General features: G+C 37.8%; 2 protein-coding genes across 5 annotated transcripts in view; one reads left to right on the top strand and one right to left on the bottom strand.

Annotated features, from left to right (window-relative positions):
• Nucleotides 1-17,981, top strand: part of NT5DC1 (5'-nucleotidase domain containing 1) — a 125,825-nt gene that overhangs the window by 17,145 nt on the left and 90,699 nt on the right. The gene's annotated exons all lie outside the window — the stretch shown is intronic.
• On the bottom strand, nt 121-16,655 carry COL10A1 (collagen type X alpha 1 chain). The gene is made up of 2 exons (XM_082475498.1): nt 7,772-16,655; nt 121-3,594 (listed from the first exon to the last, which is right to left on the bottom strand). Exons 1-2 carry the CDS (start codon nt 7,968-7,970, stop codon nt 1,724-1,726), a joined length of 2,070 nt encoding a protein of 689 aa, XP_082331624.1. The 5' UTR covers nt 7,971-16,655; the 3' UTR covers nt 121-1,723.

Here is a 17,981-nt window from a genome sequence, read left to right as displayed (position 1 = left end):
TTAAAAACAGGACCGGCTCACCTAGAATGGGAGCAGAGATATCACCAACCCAAGCCTAGGGTTTTACGGTTCCGTCCACAGGTTTGCTTGGGTTACACAGGGAGATTGCTTCTTAGGAATTAAGAGATGCCTTTATAGTATGTTACCCTGATGACTTGAACCAGACTGCCCTAATTTAGCCAGTGGACCAGTGGATGCTCAAGAACAGTGTTTTTCAGCTGAGAAAAATGTTGCCCTTTGATTGACATAAAAATTGCTTGCCTTCCTTTTAATGTAGTGTAAGCCATCAAAATAATCCTAAATGTTATGACTAAAAACATGTCAAGGCAATAAATAGTAACTACAGAATATTTGTTCAGACTACATATTTCTCTGTTGCCTGCTTCTTTCCTTCCCAGAAGAACATCACTACGTTTGGGTGATTGTCTTACTTTTCTAATCCCAGCCACCAGCCCTTCACCCTGGCTTGTAGATCACATGTGGTTCTGTTTGATGGCTTTTCACAGTCCACACTGAGTGCTTGGGTGTGTGGGAATGCCCATCTCCAGTAGGAGGGCATAACCATGACACCTATAAAAGCTACCCACCACTTTATCATTTTACTATTTATTAGCTTTGTAAAATGAAAAGCCTTAAAAAAACGGTTGAGAATAGCAAATTGTTGGTGTCAGATAAATTCAGCATAATAATCTATTCATGTTATTTTATTGCATTGTAAATAAGGAGTAGATAAAACATTTCGCGAGGCACAGCTTAAAAGTTTTAAACAGCAACATAAAAATACAGTACAGAGCATAAATAAATAACATCATTTCATTTCTAGTCACATTTTGAAATCCTTCACATCAGTTATAATTTCACTGGAATCGAAGGCCCAAGGTACATATGCTAATGCTCTGTAAACCGACAAAATCATATTACATAAGACTCAATAAGGAATTAAAGCAAATTAATCACATTTCTGTCAAATAAATAGAATAGGTCAGACATCATTTGTTTGACCTATCCTATTCATCCAGACAGCATCTGTATACCCTTCACTACCCAAGTTGTGAAGGGTATACAGAAAGCTTTCCTGCAATCACAGAAAAGTTTGAAAAGGTTCATGACTAAAGCACCTTGCATTTCAGATTATTTTTAACATAATATTTTGGGTTTCTTATGAGAGCTGTAAAAAGTCTATATGCACCTGTATACTTGAATAGATATTGATGAAGGGGACCATGTAAGCCTTTGAGTAATGCACCATCAGAAAGATCTTAGGGTATACAATGCCTTTTAAATTTGGATATTCAAGTATTTAAGTCCCGTAAAGATACATGACACCTGAATGTTTCCTAGAAATTCTCCTGTTAATCGTTAGAAACAGGCTTATTTTAAAAGGAAATGCTGAATTTTAAAATCAAATTTAACATGATTTAACATCACATTTCAGGGTTTTTTGAGATCATTTTATTTTTTTAGCTTAGCAGTACTTTTATGGTAGAATTTTTAAATACTGAAGGAGTTCACAGAAAACTTTAAAGAGACTTAGGATTGCTGACTAGAAACTCTAGAGGGCCTTCACATATTGTACACTATGTCTGAAAGCTCAGATCTGTATTTTGGAAAACTAAAATTAGTCACATTTTTTTCAGCCTACCTCCATATGCATTTTGTGGGGTGGGGTGGAGTTGGGGAATGCCTTTTCAAGGAGATTCATATTAGCTCGGTGGGAATATGCTCACATTGGAGCCACTAAGAATCCTGAGAAAGAGGAGTGGACATACTCAGAGGAGTATAGCCCATTCGACCCTGCGTTGGGCAGCTGGAGCCACACCTGGTCATTTTCTGTGAGATCGATTATGGCGCTCCCTGAAGCCTGATCTAGGTAGCCTTTGATGTACTCATCATAGGTGTACATTACAGGGGTGCCGTTCTTATACAGGCCCACCCAAGCATGGGTCCCTTTCACATGCACGTGGTAGGAGAAGTAATATATTCCTGGAATCCTACAGGTAAAGATTCCAGTTCTTGGGTCATAATGCTGTTGCCTGTTATATAAAATTTTATCAAATGGGATAGGAGTACCTATAGTTGGGTAAGCTTTGGAGAGAATAACAGTGAAAGCAGACACAGGCATTCCTGTTACTCCCTGGTTGGCACTAACAAAAGGCCTCTGGCCTGCCTTCACAAAGCCCTCGGGCAGGACTGCTTGGCCTGGGGGCCCTGGGGGGCCTGGGGGCCCCGGGCGCCCTGGGAGGCCAGGCTCTCCAGCGTGCCCTCTTGGACCTGGTGGCCCAGTGGGTCCATTGAGACCTTTAGTTGCTATGCCAGCTGGACCAGGAGGACCTGGAGTTCCTGGATCCCCTTTGGATCCAGGGAATCCTGGAATGCCTGATGGCCCGATGGGACCTCTAGTACCTGGCATTCCAGGGACACCTCTTGGCCCAGCCTCACCATTGTGCCCAGGCACTCCCTTAGCTCCTGCTGGGCCCGCAGGGCCTGGGAGGCCAGGAGGTCCTCTAATTCCAGGGTCACCTTTTGGGCCCGGCAACCCTGGGTTACCCTTGGGACCACTGAGACCCGGTTCTCCTGGGTACCCTGGTTTTCCATCTAACCCAGAGGAGCCCCTTTCTCCCTTAGCCCCAGGGTATCCTGCAGGCCCGACTGGCCCCATCTCACCTTTAGGGCCTGGGATCCCGTGGTTGCCTGGAATGCCTTTTGGTCCTTGGGGTCCCATATTCCCAGGGGGTCCAGTCAGACCTGGTTCCCCGGGATGACCTGCTGGGCCTTGTTCCCCTTTGGCACCTGGACCCCCCGGAAGGCCTACAGGTCCTCTTTGTCCTTTCAGGCCTGGCAAGCCCGGTTTCCCAAAGCCAGGAGCCCCTGGGGGCCCAGCTATTCCTGGAGCCCCAGGGTGACCTTTTGTCCCTGGAACCCCTGGCTGGCCTGGGGCTCCAGGGGCTCCTGGCTTTCCAGTGCCTTCTGGTCCTTGTTCCCCAGGAGGACCTTGGGGGCCTGGTGGGCCAGTTGGCCCCCTTTCACCTGGAAAGCCCCGATCACCTTTGATACCTGACTGTCCTGGAAACCCATTTTCACCTCTTTTTCCCACTCCAGGAGGGCCAGGTGGTCCCATGGGACCCTGAGGACCTGGGAGGCCCCTGCCCCCAGGGCGGCCAGGAGCACCATATCCCGTTTCCCCTTTCTGTCCATTCATACCAGGGACTCCTGGTGCACCCTTTTCTCCAGGAAAGCCCCTGGGTCCCGGGGCTCCTGGAGGTCCCTGTGGCCCAGGTTTTCCTGAAACAGAAATTCCGGCTGGGCCGGGGATTCCAGGTGGCCCTGGCGGGCCCCGTAGTCCTGGTAAACCGGCTGGTCCAATATCTCCTTTTGGTCCGTATGGTCCTCTCTCTCCTGGTTTTCCTGGGAGTCCTGGCACACCTGGCTTCCCAGTGGCTGATGGTCCCGGCGGTCCTGGCAACCCTGGCTCTCCTTGGGGTCCAGGACTTCCATAGCCTGGTTTTCCTGGTGGTCCAGATGGACCTGGGTGCCCTCGAGGTCCAGCAGGGCCTGGTGGACCAGGAATACCTTGCTCTCCTCTTACCGATGTACCTACAAGACATGCCCAGCACACATACCGGGCCCGGGTGGGGGGTGGTTAGTAATGCTAAGGAATCATTGCTTCTCAAAATATAAATGAGGACAGGACATTGCAGTGTCATTCAGACCGTTTTGGCAGACTGGTCTTAAATGGTTTGACAATACATTTTATACTGTTTTAAAAAACACAGCTAGAGAAGACGATTTTACAAGATCATGGCTACCGTAGTACTTTCATTGCATCCTAACGATCCATGAAAATAAGCTGGGATTGAAGAATTCAGTTAGAATGAGAGTGCATTGGAGGTAAATTTATCACATTTATTTTAGGAAAATCATCTACCTAGAAAGGAAGGGAGATAAAAAGGCATTTGACAGAAAAAGAAGAAAAAGGCAAGTACAGAATAAATGGGAACAAGTTTAAGAACTATAACAACTTTCCCTCAAAAAAGCTATCCTATAAGATAAGGGAGAAATGCAGTCTGTTTTAATTTACGTCTGCCATGACCCTGCTGAACAGTTTAGATTTAGGATGACTTTTTTTTTTTTTTTACCTCAGTACATACCGTGAGCTCGTACATTCTCTGTTATTGACTTAACATTGAAACAAGGAATTAGAGAATTAATGGGCAAGGTACATACAGTAGTGTTAAAGTGCTAATATAAAGTTTTCTTTGATTAATGCGAATATTGTTGATTTCATAGATCTGTGGGTTCATTTGAGCTAAGTACTTATACTGATATAATAAATTTAAACTAAAAAATTACTTATTCAGTGCCTGTGATGTGAAGCATGCTATTGAGCGACAAGTATAGGAAAAGCGCAAAACACCTCCTATAAGAGCTTTAATCACAAAGAGAAAAAAACAAGTGTCCATCTCATAAGTGCTTTAAGAGGTGTCCAGGGTTTTAGTTTTAGTCAATCTAAGGTGGGATGTAACAGACATTGCTGGCATTAGGATATACCTTTATGGAAGCATTACCATGTCAAAGAATCTTTAGGCAGCATTATCATAAGCCTCTAGATAAAATAGTCTTTTTTTCCTCAGAGAAATTCTTTGATAGCTAGCAAAGATGGTAATGAATTGCTTATGTTTCTAAATATCTACTTGCAGGATTTATATTAAAATTAATTTTCTGTTTAATAAATTTTCAGAAATACAGTTAGAATGCCTGTGTATACTGTTTAGATTCTTATGCTGTCCGAATAGTTCATAGTAATGATAGTTTTAGTAGGTGTCGCAGTAGTCAAATAGTTTGGTCAAAACCCTGAAAATGACTTATAACTGTGACTTTTGAGCTACATCTTTTTTGTACAGAAAGTATTAATATGCTTAAACTCCATTTAACTAAATCTTTAATGGCTTTAAATATCAAAATGAAGACTAAAATGGAATTAATATTAAATGAATTGAATTGTAAATTGCCTTTGAAAATGTATTTTTATGGGTATAGTTTCTTTTAACTATTAGTTGTTGGTACATTTAAAATCTTTCATATTAATTAACTGGCATGTAAGAAGTAGCCAGCCAACAGTAGTTGAGAATATTATACTCTTGGGTAGAGGTGTTCCTGATATTTGAAAAACATTTGATAACAAATGAAACAAAATACAGAGCAGAATCATTAAAACAGATATACTGAAATAGGAAATTCATTTGGGTATCTATATATTTTGTACTAACTAGAAGTTATACTTCATTTTGCAAACAAATGTGTGGAGTTTTATTTACTCATAGATTTTAAGAAAATGACATCAGGAAAAAGATTATGAAAAAATTAATTTATGGAAGAGATTTCCATGTATTTACACATGTATTGTTGGTTGAGTTTAGTGTACATATATGATATGTCTGTATGTATAAATGAGCATTGATACATTGCAAATAGAATAAATGAATAAGTAAAGGATTTCTTTTAATGATTTGGAATAAAATAGGACATTTTAAAAAATGCGAACCATATTAAATTGGGGTTTGCTTCAGAATCTTATAAAGATCATGTCTGTACTAAAAATAATTGTCTTGGTGTGGTTGGAAATCTGTTTAACTGTTAAAGTAGAGAGGAAAAGCAAGTCTTACTGAGAATGACTGCATTGAGCACCATTTGAGACTGGAACTCCGAAGACAGTGATCTCTATCACTTAGAATGTTACCCTAATAGGTTCTCCACCTCTCCAGTATGTGAAAGAATGTGATTTCTGTTGTATCCTTGAGGGACACAAGCCCTTGTTTGTAGCTTGATAGGGTGGCGCCATCCTCAAAGAATAACGATTACCCAGTAGAGAAGTTTCTTAAATGCCCACAAAGTGGTTGATTGTGTCAGAATGTGGCACTTGTGTGCCCACCAGTTGTGGAACCCTCTGCAGCATAATTTAGTGTGTTTTGGACTGAGTTCTCTTTTAACCTGTTTGAACAGATGTGCCTAGGAATTGCGCAGGAGTTCTTTGTACATCTGTTATCAACTCAGTGTTTTGCTTGTGTAAATTGTGGGCTTTTATCTTCGTTTGACTGCCAGGGGATAATAATGTTTTTGAGTTTCCACCTTGTATTGTCAAGTAGACTAAAGTGGATTTAATAGTTAAAATACAGCTTCTAAACTTTTCATTTGTTAACAAGATATATATTTTCATTTTTTCTGCAAAAAAACAAAATGATGCCATACATTATGGTGAAAAGATAGAAAATATTTTAACCTTCTAAAACTGGTGGTGCATTTTATTTTAATTCACAACTGTTCCTTATGGTCTTGTAAGCTACAAAGAGTCTGAATTTGTGATCACAGAGTGTATGTTTGTCATAGCATTTCAAATTTCATTTGTTGCTTCGAGTTAAGTATCATGTTTTCTTGTTTTTTATTCTTTTTTCCTAACTGTTTTCTTTCTTATGTTTTATTTGTATTTTGAGACATTCAAGAGAATCTGTTGAGTACTTGTGCATTTATTTTTGATCATTAAGCTACCTTTCATGAAACATTTAAAATTTCATCTTTCTTTTTTAAAAAGACAATCCTATACATTGAATTTGCTAAAAATGGTTGTTTCCAAAAGCATAAAAATTTTTATGGCAGATAGCTTTATTTACAGTATAAAATATGTAAGCATAATGAAAAAATACTATGGAAAATAAATTTGAATCCTACAGTCAGTTCATATTACTCAGTGTAATTCTGTAGTATAACGGGCAGTTTGTGCCAGATAGCTATTAAATGGAATTAGTGAATATGAAACCTGATAGTTGCCCTTCTTTGAGGATCTGTTAGTACTTTACATACATTATATCAGTACTCTTCATAGTAGCCAAGAAAGCTGAGCAGATGAAGGATAGATTCAAGAACAAAGTTAAAACTTGTCTAAGGCTATACCACCAGTACTATAGTAGTAGTAAGAGGAGGAGGAGGAGAGAAGTAGAAATAGAAGTAGAAGTAATGGAAGTAGTATGAGAAGTAGAAGTAGTAGTAATAGTAGTAGTAGAAGTAATAGCTAACACTTAAGCACTTTACATATTAACTCATTTAAGTTTCAGAACAGCCCTTGAAAGAGGTGCTCCTTGTTTTACAAATGAGGGAACTAAAGCACAGAGAGCATAAATAACTTACTCAAGGTTGCATAGCTAGTTTGAAGCAGTTAGGTCTGTGCACTTAACTACTAAACTAAACAAAAATGCATTTAAAAATTATGAGAATTGCTACTTCGTTTGCCTATTAAATTTCTTTGGAGAGCATCTCATTTTATTTGATAATTAAGACTCAATTTTGTATGTATTTGTAAGCTAGCAAAATAAATTTTAAAAGTAAATATGTGTAAGTGTTTAGATATATAAACCTGCTACTCTTTTTGTATACAATTGGCAATTATTTTTAGTTAAAACATCTTAAACATTAATTTGATTGGATTAATATGTCTAGATCATGGGTAGTTATTTGTGCAAAAGCATCATTGAGGGAAAAAATTTCTATACCTAAAATTTCCTAATATTCTTCAGGTATATCTTTCTGCTATACTTGTGTGAAGGATATGAATGTTCTTGAATAGACCTACTTTTTCCATAAATCCTTTTGGGCTAATTGAGGGGTTTGAAGATAAATTTAACACCAAATAAAATTTAAAACATTTTGTTAAAGAGATCATTACGATTGTAGAAGGCAAAAACCCACTAGTTAATAGAGCAAAACATATAGTTCAGTTTACCTTTACTCTTTATGTCATAAGGGATGAAGAACTGTGTCTTGATGTTGGATGGTGGGCCTTTTATGCCTGTAGGTGTTTGGTATCGCTCAGTATAAAATACTCCATGGACCAAGTTCAAGGATATTAGCAGCAGAAGGGCTATTTGTGGCAGCATGTTCTCAGATGGATTCTGAAAAACAGTAATTTCATATAGCTTCATTATTGACCTGTTTCGTTTTTCTGATGTTTCACAGATGAATTCTTTAAATAGTTATCTACTTTTTTTAACCTTATCCTATATATTCTGAATATATTCCATAAATTAATGAGAGTTATAATTTTGTTAATTATACAAATATATGTCTTAGTTGTTTTTGAAAACCACATTCAGGTAATCAAGTGAAAATAAAGTTATTTAAATAAAAGAAACACAGAAACTGTAATTGGATGTCTGTATTAAATAATTCAAGATCTTTGATATAGACTGAAGTTACCAATAGTCTCAAATACACTGAAATTCAGATTAGGACATGTTTTTACAAATATAGTTTAATTAGGACTATTTTTTATAGACTGATTCAAATTAAACTTTCTGAGTGTACTTTAGTGGAAAGCCATTTTTTTAAATCACAAAAAAACAAATAATGAATTGAAGCTTGTTTCCAAATAAGCTAACATGGAAGTCCACCAGTCATAGACTTACCTGGATGCTGGAAGTTCCTGGAGTTGGTTTCTTACCAGCTCTCTGTGCCTTCCTCTGTGCCCGGGTGAGCTGCCCTGCAGTATTTATACTGCTTTTCCCTTACTACATGAGGTTACCCCGAGTTTAAGCTCCTCCCCCTGCCCCAGAGGTGAAAAGCACAAATTATGGTCGCAAGTTCTATTGGGCAGGTATACAAGATCACGTTGGGCTCTCTTTTTCCTTGTTTTCTTATTGAAAAATAAACTCTTTGTCTTAAATATATATTAATAGTTTTAACCATGCACCATCTTTTTCTGTGATTTTATTTTAGTAGTTATTACTCAGATGTTTAGGTTAGTTCATAACGGGATGATCCTATCCCCTTTATATTTTTAGAAAGCACATTCTTGTGTTAGTTGGTTGAAAATACTTGGTAGTATATAAAAGTAGGGGAAGAAGTCTTTTGGAGGGGAGTGTGGATTTAAACCATCATCTAAATTTACTTTGGTTATTACATGAAGCCATTCATGTGTCCGTGAATGTTTCTAAATTTTTATGAAAATAGCTTACTCCAATTCTTATTTTTAGGCTTGAGAGAAACACAATGGTGAAAGTGTAGATATGCGGTCCTGTATTTCAGAATTTTAATATAAGTCCTCAGCTGTTAATAAGAGAAATTTTAAATGTTAGCATATAAATGTTTCAGTGTTTGTAAACTATTTAAAATTTTTTAGACAGAGGCAAGATATCCATGAATTTGATAGTAGAGTTAGCAATAATTACCCTGAAGAATTTATTTATTATTCTGAGTGTGTGACTTTTTTTTTTATTGGAGTATAATTGCTTTACAATGTTGTGTTAGTTTCTGCTGTAGAACAAAGTGAATCAGCTATATGTATACATATATCCCCTCCCTCTTGAGCCTCCCTTCCCCCCACCCCCGACCCCCATCCCACCCCTCTAGGTCATCACAGAGCACCAAGCTGAGTGGACTTGTAGACACGGGGGGAAGGGGAGGGTAGGATGAATTGAGAGAGTAGCATTGACATATATACACTACCATGTGTAAAATAGATAGCTAGTGGGAAGCTGCTGTATTGCACCCTGAAGGATTTAAATTCATTGTTTACAACACTATACTGTGTTCAGTAAATGGCTTCAGATTTTATTGCTTAATTTTGGGTTTTACTTTAGAGTTGCAGTGGAGATTACAAAAACCCTTAACTTGATAAGGTCATATCATGTCCATTTAAATAAGGTTGCTGTATTCATTTCATAAGAAAAATAATCTTTATACTTTGCTTTTGGCTTTTTAAAAGTATTATTGGTTTACCTTGCAATTTCCTTCAGGGATCTTGAATCAGCCCATTTAGAAACGTTTTTTCCCCCAAAGATGAAGGTAAATGTTATCATTGTAATTTTCAATGGTTAGTATTCTCTTTAACAATGTTAGGAGACTCTTTAAATCAGTTTTCAGGATCCTAAAGAGTCTAATAACAGGAAGTTGAGAGGCCAAATTCTGATTCCTACTAAATTTCATCATTTTGGAGCTAAATCACATCAACTGTACACGTAAAGTAGGTGAGAAGGAAAATTCCATAATAGGTATAGATACATCTTTTTAAAAAATCTCTGCAGAATTAAAGTGGTATGGATTCAGGATTGATCAGTAATTGAAATAATTGAATGTTTGACCAGTAGGTGAAATAAGGGTTTGTTCTTTTTCTTTCCTTCCTCCTCCCCTGCATATAATTTTCCGTATATATTTTGAACTAAGCCTTGTATAGCACCTTGTAGAAATGTAAGTGGATAACTCATCTCACTGCCTTCCTTTCTTCTCTCACCTTTAGACCTTTTATTGGTTGCCATATTTAAAAATTTACAATGTTATTGGTTGCCATATTTAAAAATTTTACAATGTCCTATATGTCTCTATATAATATTCACAGATATATATGAAATATGGCTTTTATATCAGTTCAGATTTACAGAAGAATTGGAAAGATTATATTTTCTAATCATTCTTTTTTTTATTGAAGTATAGTTGATTTCCAGTGTTGTGTTAATTTCTGCTGTACAGCAAAGTGATTCAGTTATACACATATATACATTCTTTTTTTATATTCTTTTCCATTATGGTTTATCACAAGATATTGAATATGGTTCCCTGTGCTATACAGTAGGAACTTGTTGTTTATCCATTCTATATATTCTGATCATTCTTTCATCATTGAAAATGATCTATGCAATAGTTTTTGTAATTATACTATTACTCTACTACATCTGTAAGAGACCACAAAGATAAGTGAGAGAAGTGGCTGCCTTCCATCTACTGTGGTTCATTTGGAAAAGATTTTGAAAAAGTAAGTGAGGTAACATTATGGATGCCCTTGAATACTAGTCTGTAGAATTTGTTTTAAAAGTATTTATTAGAAGTGCATATTCTAGTATTTTTGTGTGTATATATGGAGACACACGCATACACTTATTTGTTTGTAATCGAGACTGATACCCTGTTAGACATCACTCATGTGAAAGTTCAAAGATTAATTCTTGGCCCTTCATTCTGTGCACCTGTGTAGACCAAGTGTTCCTCTGTGGCTACTCTATTTCCAGAACTTTTCACCGTAACCTCTCTAGGTGTCTGTTTTTTCATCAACACAATGAAAAGGTTGTATTAGGTTTCTAAACTCCTCCCAGCTTTAAAATTAGATTATTCTTGTGCTTGAGGTATTTTGCTGTTTCCTGTGGTGAGACAGTGGGCTTGGCTCCATTTAGTAATTATGAGACAAAATCCATACCAAGTGGTCATATGCCTTCTTTTGGGGGTATGTAAATATATGTGGGTATTTGTCATTCTATATTCCCATTTAACTTTGGAAAATGTGGTGTCTTTATTGAATAAGCCTTGGATGCTCAACCTTTTTTGCAAATAGTGTACTTATTTCAGCACAAGGAATCGGACTACTGTTTGCTTTGTTAGTCACATAAGAAACACTGTCTTGTCCAAAACAGATTGTAGAATCAGAATATTTGCTAGCCTCACCCCACCCAATTGTGTATTTAAAACTATTTTTATTCTAGGAGTTTACTTGTAGCTGTTGGAAGTGACTAGTCTGTGGCTTTATGATGAAAACCCATTCTACTTAAAGAACAGAAAGTCTTTTTAAGCTCAGTAACCTAAGTGGTTTTTTAATGTCAAATATCAGTGTTTTTTGCACATCTAGCGTTTAGCTGCTATTAAGCTCACATGTTCATTTTCACTTCCCCAGGGTATCATTAATTCACCAAATATTTCTTGAGTACCTTCTACATGTCAGGCATGGAGATAAAAAACTGGACGAATGATGTACAGCCGCCCTTCCTTACAGTGTTTAAACAGTGGTTCTCAACCTTCTTTCCACCGTCCTGGGGTACATGACACAGTTCCTTCTGTCTTTGGGGTTCATTAAGATCATGGTGGTTCAGAGACGATATTTAGAAAAAGCTTCTCAGGTGATCATGAGGGACTTCTAAGTTGGAATGTCTTAGTCTGCTATCAGTGTTCTGTTACCAGCTTGTTAATATTAGATACATAATTTTTGTTGTTTTTGTTCATATGGTTTTTAACTTTACTATAGAAAAATTTAGTCTTATCCATAGAAGTAGAGAGAATGGTTACAGTGAATGCCTTTGTGCCCACTACCCAACTTAAACTAATCTCAAGTCACTGTCACTCAATCCTTCTTCCATTCATCACCCCCTGTATGTTTAAATCCCATATATTGTACCAATTCACCTGTGAAATGTCAGTCTATTTCTCCAGAAGATAAATTCTTTTTCTTTAAAATAGTATCTTCATCATACATAAAAAATTAGTTATTTCTTAATTTTATCAGATGCTTTAGTTCACTTCAGATTTCCCCAATTATGTATGTACACACACACACGTAAGTATATATACACACACGTATATACACACAAACATATATATACATATATATACTCACAAATATATGTAGAGATACACAAGCACATGTGTAGCATACATACATATTCATACTTTTTTACTGATTGTTTATTGTTTGTTCAACTTAAATTCATGAATTTCCCCTAATTGATATGTCCCTGTTAATGTAGGTTTCTTATCCATGTCTCTTTTCTCCCTTTACAGCTTATTTGTTGAGAAACTGGGTCATCTTTCCTGTACAGTTTCCTACAATGTGGATTTTGTTGTCACTTAACATGCTTCTCTGTATCCTGTTTTTCCTGTAAATTGGTAGTTAGATCTAGAGGTTTAATCTGATTCAGGTTTGAGACACACACACACACACAAATACTTTTTGGCCAAGAATACTTTATAGACAGTGGTATGGTGTATTTCAATCATGAGACCTTTTATTGCTGGTTGTTTCTCTTTGTGATATTACTAGGAATGATCGTTACCTAGGTATCCTAATTCTATCATTGCTCCTTTGCTTATTAGCTAGACTACTTATGTAAAGAAAAATACTCCAACTATTTGGTTACCCTGAAGTACAGTTTGTATAGAAAAAGCAGGATAGATACCTTTACCAGTGTATAAAACAATAAGCTTATTTCCTAACATTCTCCAGAGGTGGTACAGTGAGGTGTTTGAGTATCATTATAAACTCATGGATTTAAATGTATTTTATGTTTTTCAGTCCATGGCAGTTGTTATTCTTATTATTGCTCAGATTTTTCCTCCATCTTTAGTCAGCAGGAGCCTCTTCATGTTGGCTTCTGAAACCTTTTGGTATGATCGAGGAGTCTTTTATAGCTTCTTTCCTTCCAATAGTTTGTACTTTCCCTGACCCAGAACTGTAGTTGGGGAGTCTTGGTTCCTTTTGTGGGAAATAGAAGTTGGAGACCACAATCTGGGTGCCTGGGTCCTAAGGGTGTGCATTGTTCCTGGTTTGATGATTGTTTCTGGGCTTTTTCAGTGCAGAGAGCTAGGGGATTCATTCATGTAATGTTAATTAAATATCAGACGTCATAACTTCATACTAATACATCTAATTCACATTGAGGACCACAGGGTGTTTTCTTAATGACCTACAACCTGTATCTCTAGCTCCTTAGTACTACACTAAAAATCTCATTCTCATGACAGTAATGTAGTTATTTATTTGCTTTTTATTCCTTAACACTCTGACTTCTCAGAATGGCAATACCAGCATTCACACCACAGTATTGAAAAAGGTTTAGGATTATTTTTTAATTCTTTTGGTATTTCCACTATAGCTGTATAGTCAAATCACTGTGCCTTACAGTCCCTTGAAATGGCTCATTTCAATGTAGTAATGCTACCCGGTCAATTCACTGTTAGGTTTGTTTTGTTTTGCTTTCAATTTTTAGGAATGCTCTTTTTTTTTTTTTTTTTTTTTAATTTTATTTATTTATTTATTTTATTTATGGCTGTGTTGGGTCTTCGTTTCTGTGCGAGGGCTTTCTCCAGTTGCGGCTAGCGGGGGCCACTCTTCATCGCGGTGCGCGGGCCTCTCACTATCGCGGCCTCTCTTGTTGCGGAGCACAGACTCCAGACGCGCAGGCTCAGTACTTGTGGCTCACGGGCCTAGTTGCCCCGCGGCGTATGGGATCTTCCCAGACCAGGGCTTGAACCCATGTCCCCTGCATTGGCAGGCAGATTCTCAACCACTGCACCACCAGGGAAGCCCCAGGAATGCTCTTTTTAAATTTAATCTTGTTTGATAATTTCCTGAAGTTCCTGTAATGTGCTGATAAATGTTTCTTGGGGGTTAGAGAGGTCTGTGTGCTGTAATCAGTGGTGTAGATACTCCCACCATGGCCAATTGCAAGCTACAAGGGTAAAGACAACCAGCTCACAAAACACCTGAACCTTTACCAAGAGCCAGTACAAGCCAGCTCCAACATGCATTACATATTTCCCAAGTCAAATTTACAAAACAAGGAATATTCAGAGAAATCTGGTCTCCGTTACTGACCTATTACCCACACTGTGTTTCACCTTCCTTGTGTAAGTAAGCTTTTTTTAAAAAAAAAAGTTTTTGGTTTATCTTTCAATTGTTTTTAAAAGTAAGTACTCATTCATATCCCCTTCCAATTTCTTTGGTAAGTCGCATCCTAATATATATACTTTATTTAACCTCTTTTTATGTAGCAGTTTATCTTGAAGATCATTGACTAACATTACAGAAAGATGGTCCACATTCCTTTCTACAGCTGCGTAGTACTCTATTATATGAATGTACTGTAGTATTTTCAATCATTTCCCTATTTATGGGCATCTGTGTTATTTCCTCTTTTTTGCTAATACAGTTGCTTCTACTTTGTGTGTATGTATGTGTAGACACACACACACACACACTCACACTCACACTCACACTCACACATATATATTTGCCTGAATCTTTGGGAGAGATTCTTGGAACTGGGATTCATGAGTCAAAAGGTAAATACATATATGATTTTGTTACATATTATTAAATCCCCCTCCATAGGTGTTGTATCATTTTGCATTTCCACCAGCACTGTGTGAGAGTGCCTGTCCCTGCAGCCTTGCCAACAGGATGTGTTGTTTAGATTTTGTTGAATTTTCAGATTTTTGCTCATTTTTGTTGAACATTTAGATTTTTGCTCATTTTAGAAGTGAAAATTGGAATCTTGGTCTACTCGTAATTTTCATTCCTCTTACTAAGCGTGTGGTTGAGCATCTTTTCATATAGTTAAGACTTTATTTCTAGCCCCCTTCTCCTAGAAGTGTTCTGTATCCTATAAACAAACCTCTTTTTTATGGTATAGTTTGCATGTTTTTCCCAGTTTGTCATTTGTCTTTTTAGTTTACCCATGAGGGTTTTTTTAACATTTAAAATTTTCTCTTAAGGTACATAAACTATTGATTCAGAATGTTATTGTTCTTTCAGACTCAGAGCTCTAAGGAACATTAAAGGTTATCTGGATCAATCATTTCATTCTTCAGAGGAGGAAACTAGTTCCTCTGTTATGAATGTCTCATTCCCTAATGTTTAATTGAGTTAAATTTCTGAAGTAAAGAGCTGTTGGTGAGGGAGCCCATTGAGGGAAAACTCCACAGACTAAGCTGATGTCTTCATCTCCTTACCCTAGCAGGATACTGACTTTCCTGTTCCAATCATCCTTCAGTCTTTTAGCAGTGGAAATGAGGAAGGTGCCCAGAAATTTAGTTAGGGCTCTTGGAGGCCCACAGCTTCCACCACCACCTAGCTGCACCTCATTCCTCTTGAAAAGGTTTTAAAAGAACATTTGTAGGTGCTATTACAGAACCCAAGAGCTAAAAATGATCTATTTGTGTAAGTAACCTAATGTGGTTTAGTGGTTAGATACCTGCTGAGGGCTTGAAAGGAGAAATTCATGCAAAAAACAGGTGGTGATGAAAACCCCTGAAACTTCAGGCCAGGTCAAGGAAAACAGTCATTTAGAAAGTTCGAACAAGGGCTTTATATTCTATTTTCTATTGCACAATAAATTGCCACATTGCTTAAAGAATTCATAGTTTTGTGCTTCAGGTGCTTAATGACATCACCGTCTTTCCATAGTAACCTGCCAAGTTAAAAATATAGAGCTTCTTGGCTCTTTGACCTAAGGTCTTCAAGGATCTTGGCCACCCAGCAGAGTCTCGGCCGTTCAAACACATTCCTACTTTATTAACAAGTTCAGCTTTTCACGTGCAGTCTGCTAAGTTGGAAGGAGAAATTAGAGAATTAAAGTATTAATTGGAGTAGTCATGGGGTGATGCTTTTTATTTAAATCTCTTTGCCCCCCTGCTTATTATCATACATAGAACAACTCCACGATCACTACCTACTTAGAGGGTATGAAGCACGGTTTCTGTGGGTGGCAGCCAGACCACCAAGAAACCTTCCTTCAAGACTGATGCCCTGTAGCTGTGTAACTTACTCATATTAACAATTAAAATACATCCTGGAGTTTTTAGTTTAAGTAATGCTGGGCCCCAGTCTACTTACCTTTAATCAATCAACTTTGTTACCTGGCCGGCAGACCTCTGCCCCTGACTGTGGACCAGTGCTAAAGGGTTACTCTTCCTGCCATCTCTGGCTCCTGCCTTCTTACACCTGGTTTCCTCATTAGTAAAATCCCTAAAGTCTGCTTACTTGCTTTCAGAATTTTAAAGTAATTACTATTTAGAGAAAATGTAGGAAATAGAAAATAAAATTTATATACCGCAGAGGTATAATAACCATTAATAGTGGTATTTTCCCCACAAATGATCTGTTTAGTGCTGAGCTTCTATCAATTATCTTTCATCACCTATGTCAAAATAAATCTTGCCACTTCTGATACCAGTAAGGCTGAAATGTAGACATGCTATGGTCCTGTCCTGTTTTCTCTTATCTGTATTTGTTAGGAACCCTGGAAGATGAAATAAGATATATGTGAAGTGGTAGAACAGTGTCGGGGAATGCTCAGTAAGTGTGAGTGATGGCGGTGACCACCATGACGTTGAAGAAGTAAACACCTCTGACGTTACACTTGAATCTCTTTATAGCGCCAGTCTTCCCAAATGTGTGTCGAACTTTGAGTCTCTGCTGTGTGCCATTTGCTGGGTTAGCTGCTGCTAACCTGCTACTGGTGATCTTAGTGAAATGGAGGAGACAGATACCAGACACTCTGGCTCCTTCAGAATGCAGAAGTCGCGGATTCTGGCATGAAACCATCTTTCAAATCATCAGTGGTGTCCTCTTATCACACTTTTTAATTGTTCCTGAATATAATTCAAGGACTGTTGGTTATTTACCACTGAAACTCCACCCTGTACAGGTAGTGCCTAGTACAAAGCATGGACCTTGTAAATATTTGCTGAATGAACGAATCAAGAGCTTTAGGAGACCAGATTTCAATATTTATTGAGTGTGGGCATTTTGCCTCACACCTGTGGGCACTCAGCGGTGGGTCCTTTTGCGCAGTGTTGGTTTGAATTGGGGTCTTTTCAGTCTGTGTCTTACCTTAAAATAACTCTGAATTCTTGCAGAAGTCACAGCATCAACAACTGCTTCCCAAAGCCATTTCACAAAAGAGACTATGGCTCCTGTTCTAGTGACTGTGTACCTTCCAGTGTCCTATTGGGAATCGAGTTAGAATTTCAGAGTAAGATTTTCCAAAGACAGTGTTTCTCAAGGTAGCCATGGTTGGAGGTGTAGAGTTAAGTGGATAGGTCAGGAGAGGGGCTGAATGGAGAGAGAAAGAAAAAGAAGAGGAGCCCGTACTCTCGAGAATTTAAAGGGATTTCTTTAAATGTCTCAGAAACTCAAACTGTACAGTTTTAGAGCAACGGATAACTTTTTAGACAAGCCTGTGCTTCATTTTCCGAATTTCTTCACCCATCCATACCTCATTTACTTGGTGATATATCAGTTCATTCAAATCCTCAATGTATTAAACACATATGCCAGGAAATACAAATGGGCTCATAGACTACGGACAGCATTGATTAATTCTTTCCCTGCCCAAACTACCTGTTAGCATCTTCTCTCCTGAATGGAAATATGTGACCTTTAAAGGGAAAATAAG

This window comes from Balaenoptera physalus (genome assembly GCF_965194825.1).
Source record: "Balaenoptera physalus genome assembly, chromosome: 9".
NCBI classification, from domain to species: domain Eukaryota; kingdom Metazoa; phylum Chordata; class Mammalia; order Artiodactyla; family Balaenopteridae; genus Balaenoptera; species Balaenoptera physalus.
This window is presented reverse-complemented; position numbering and strand designations above follow the sequence as displayed.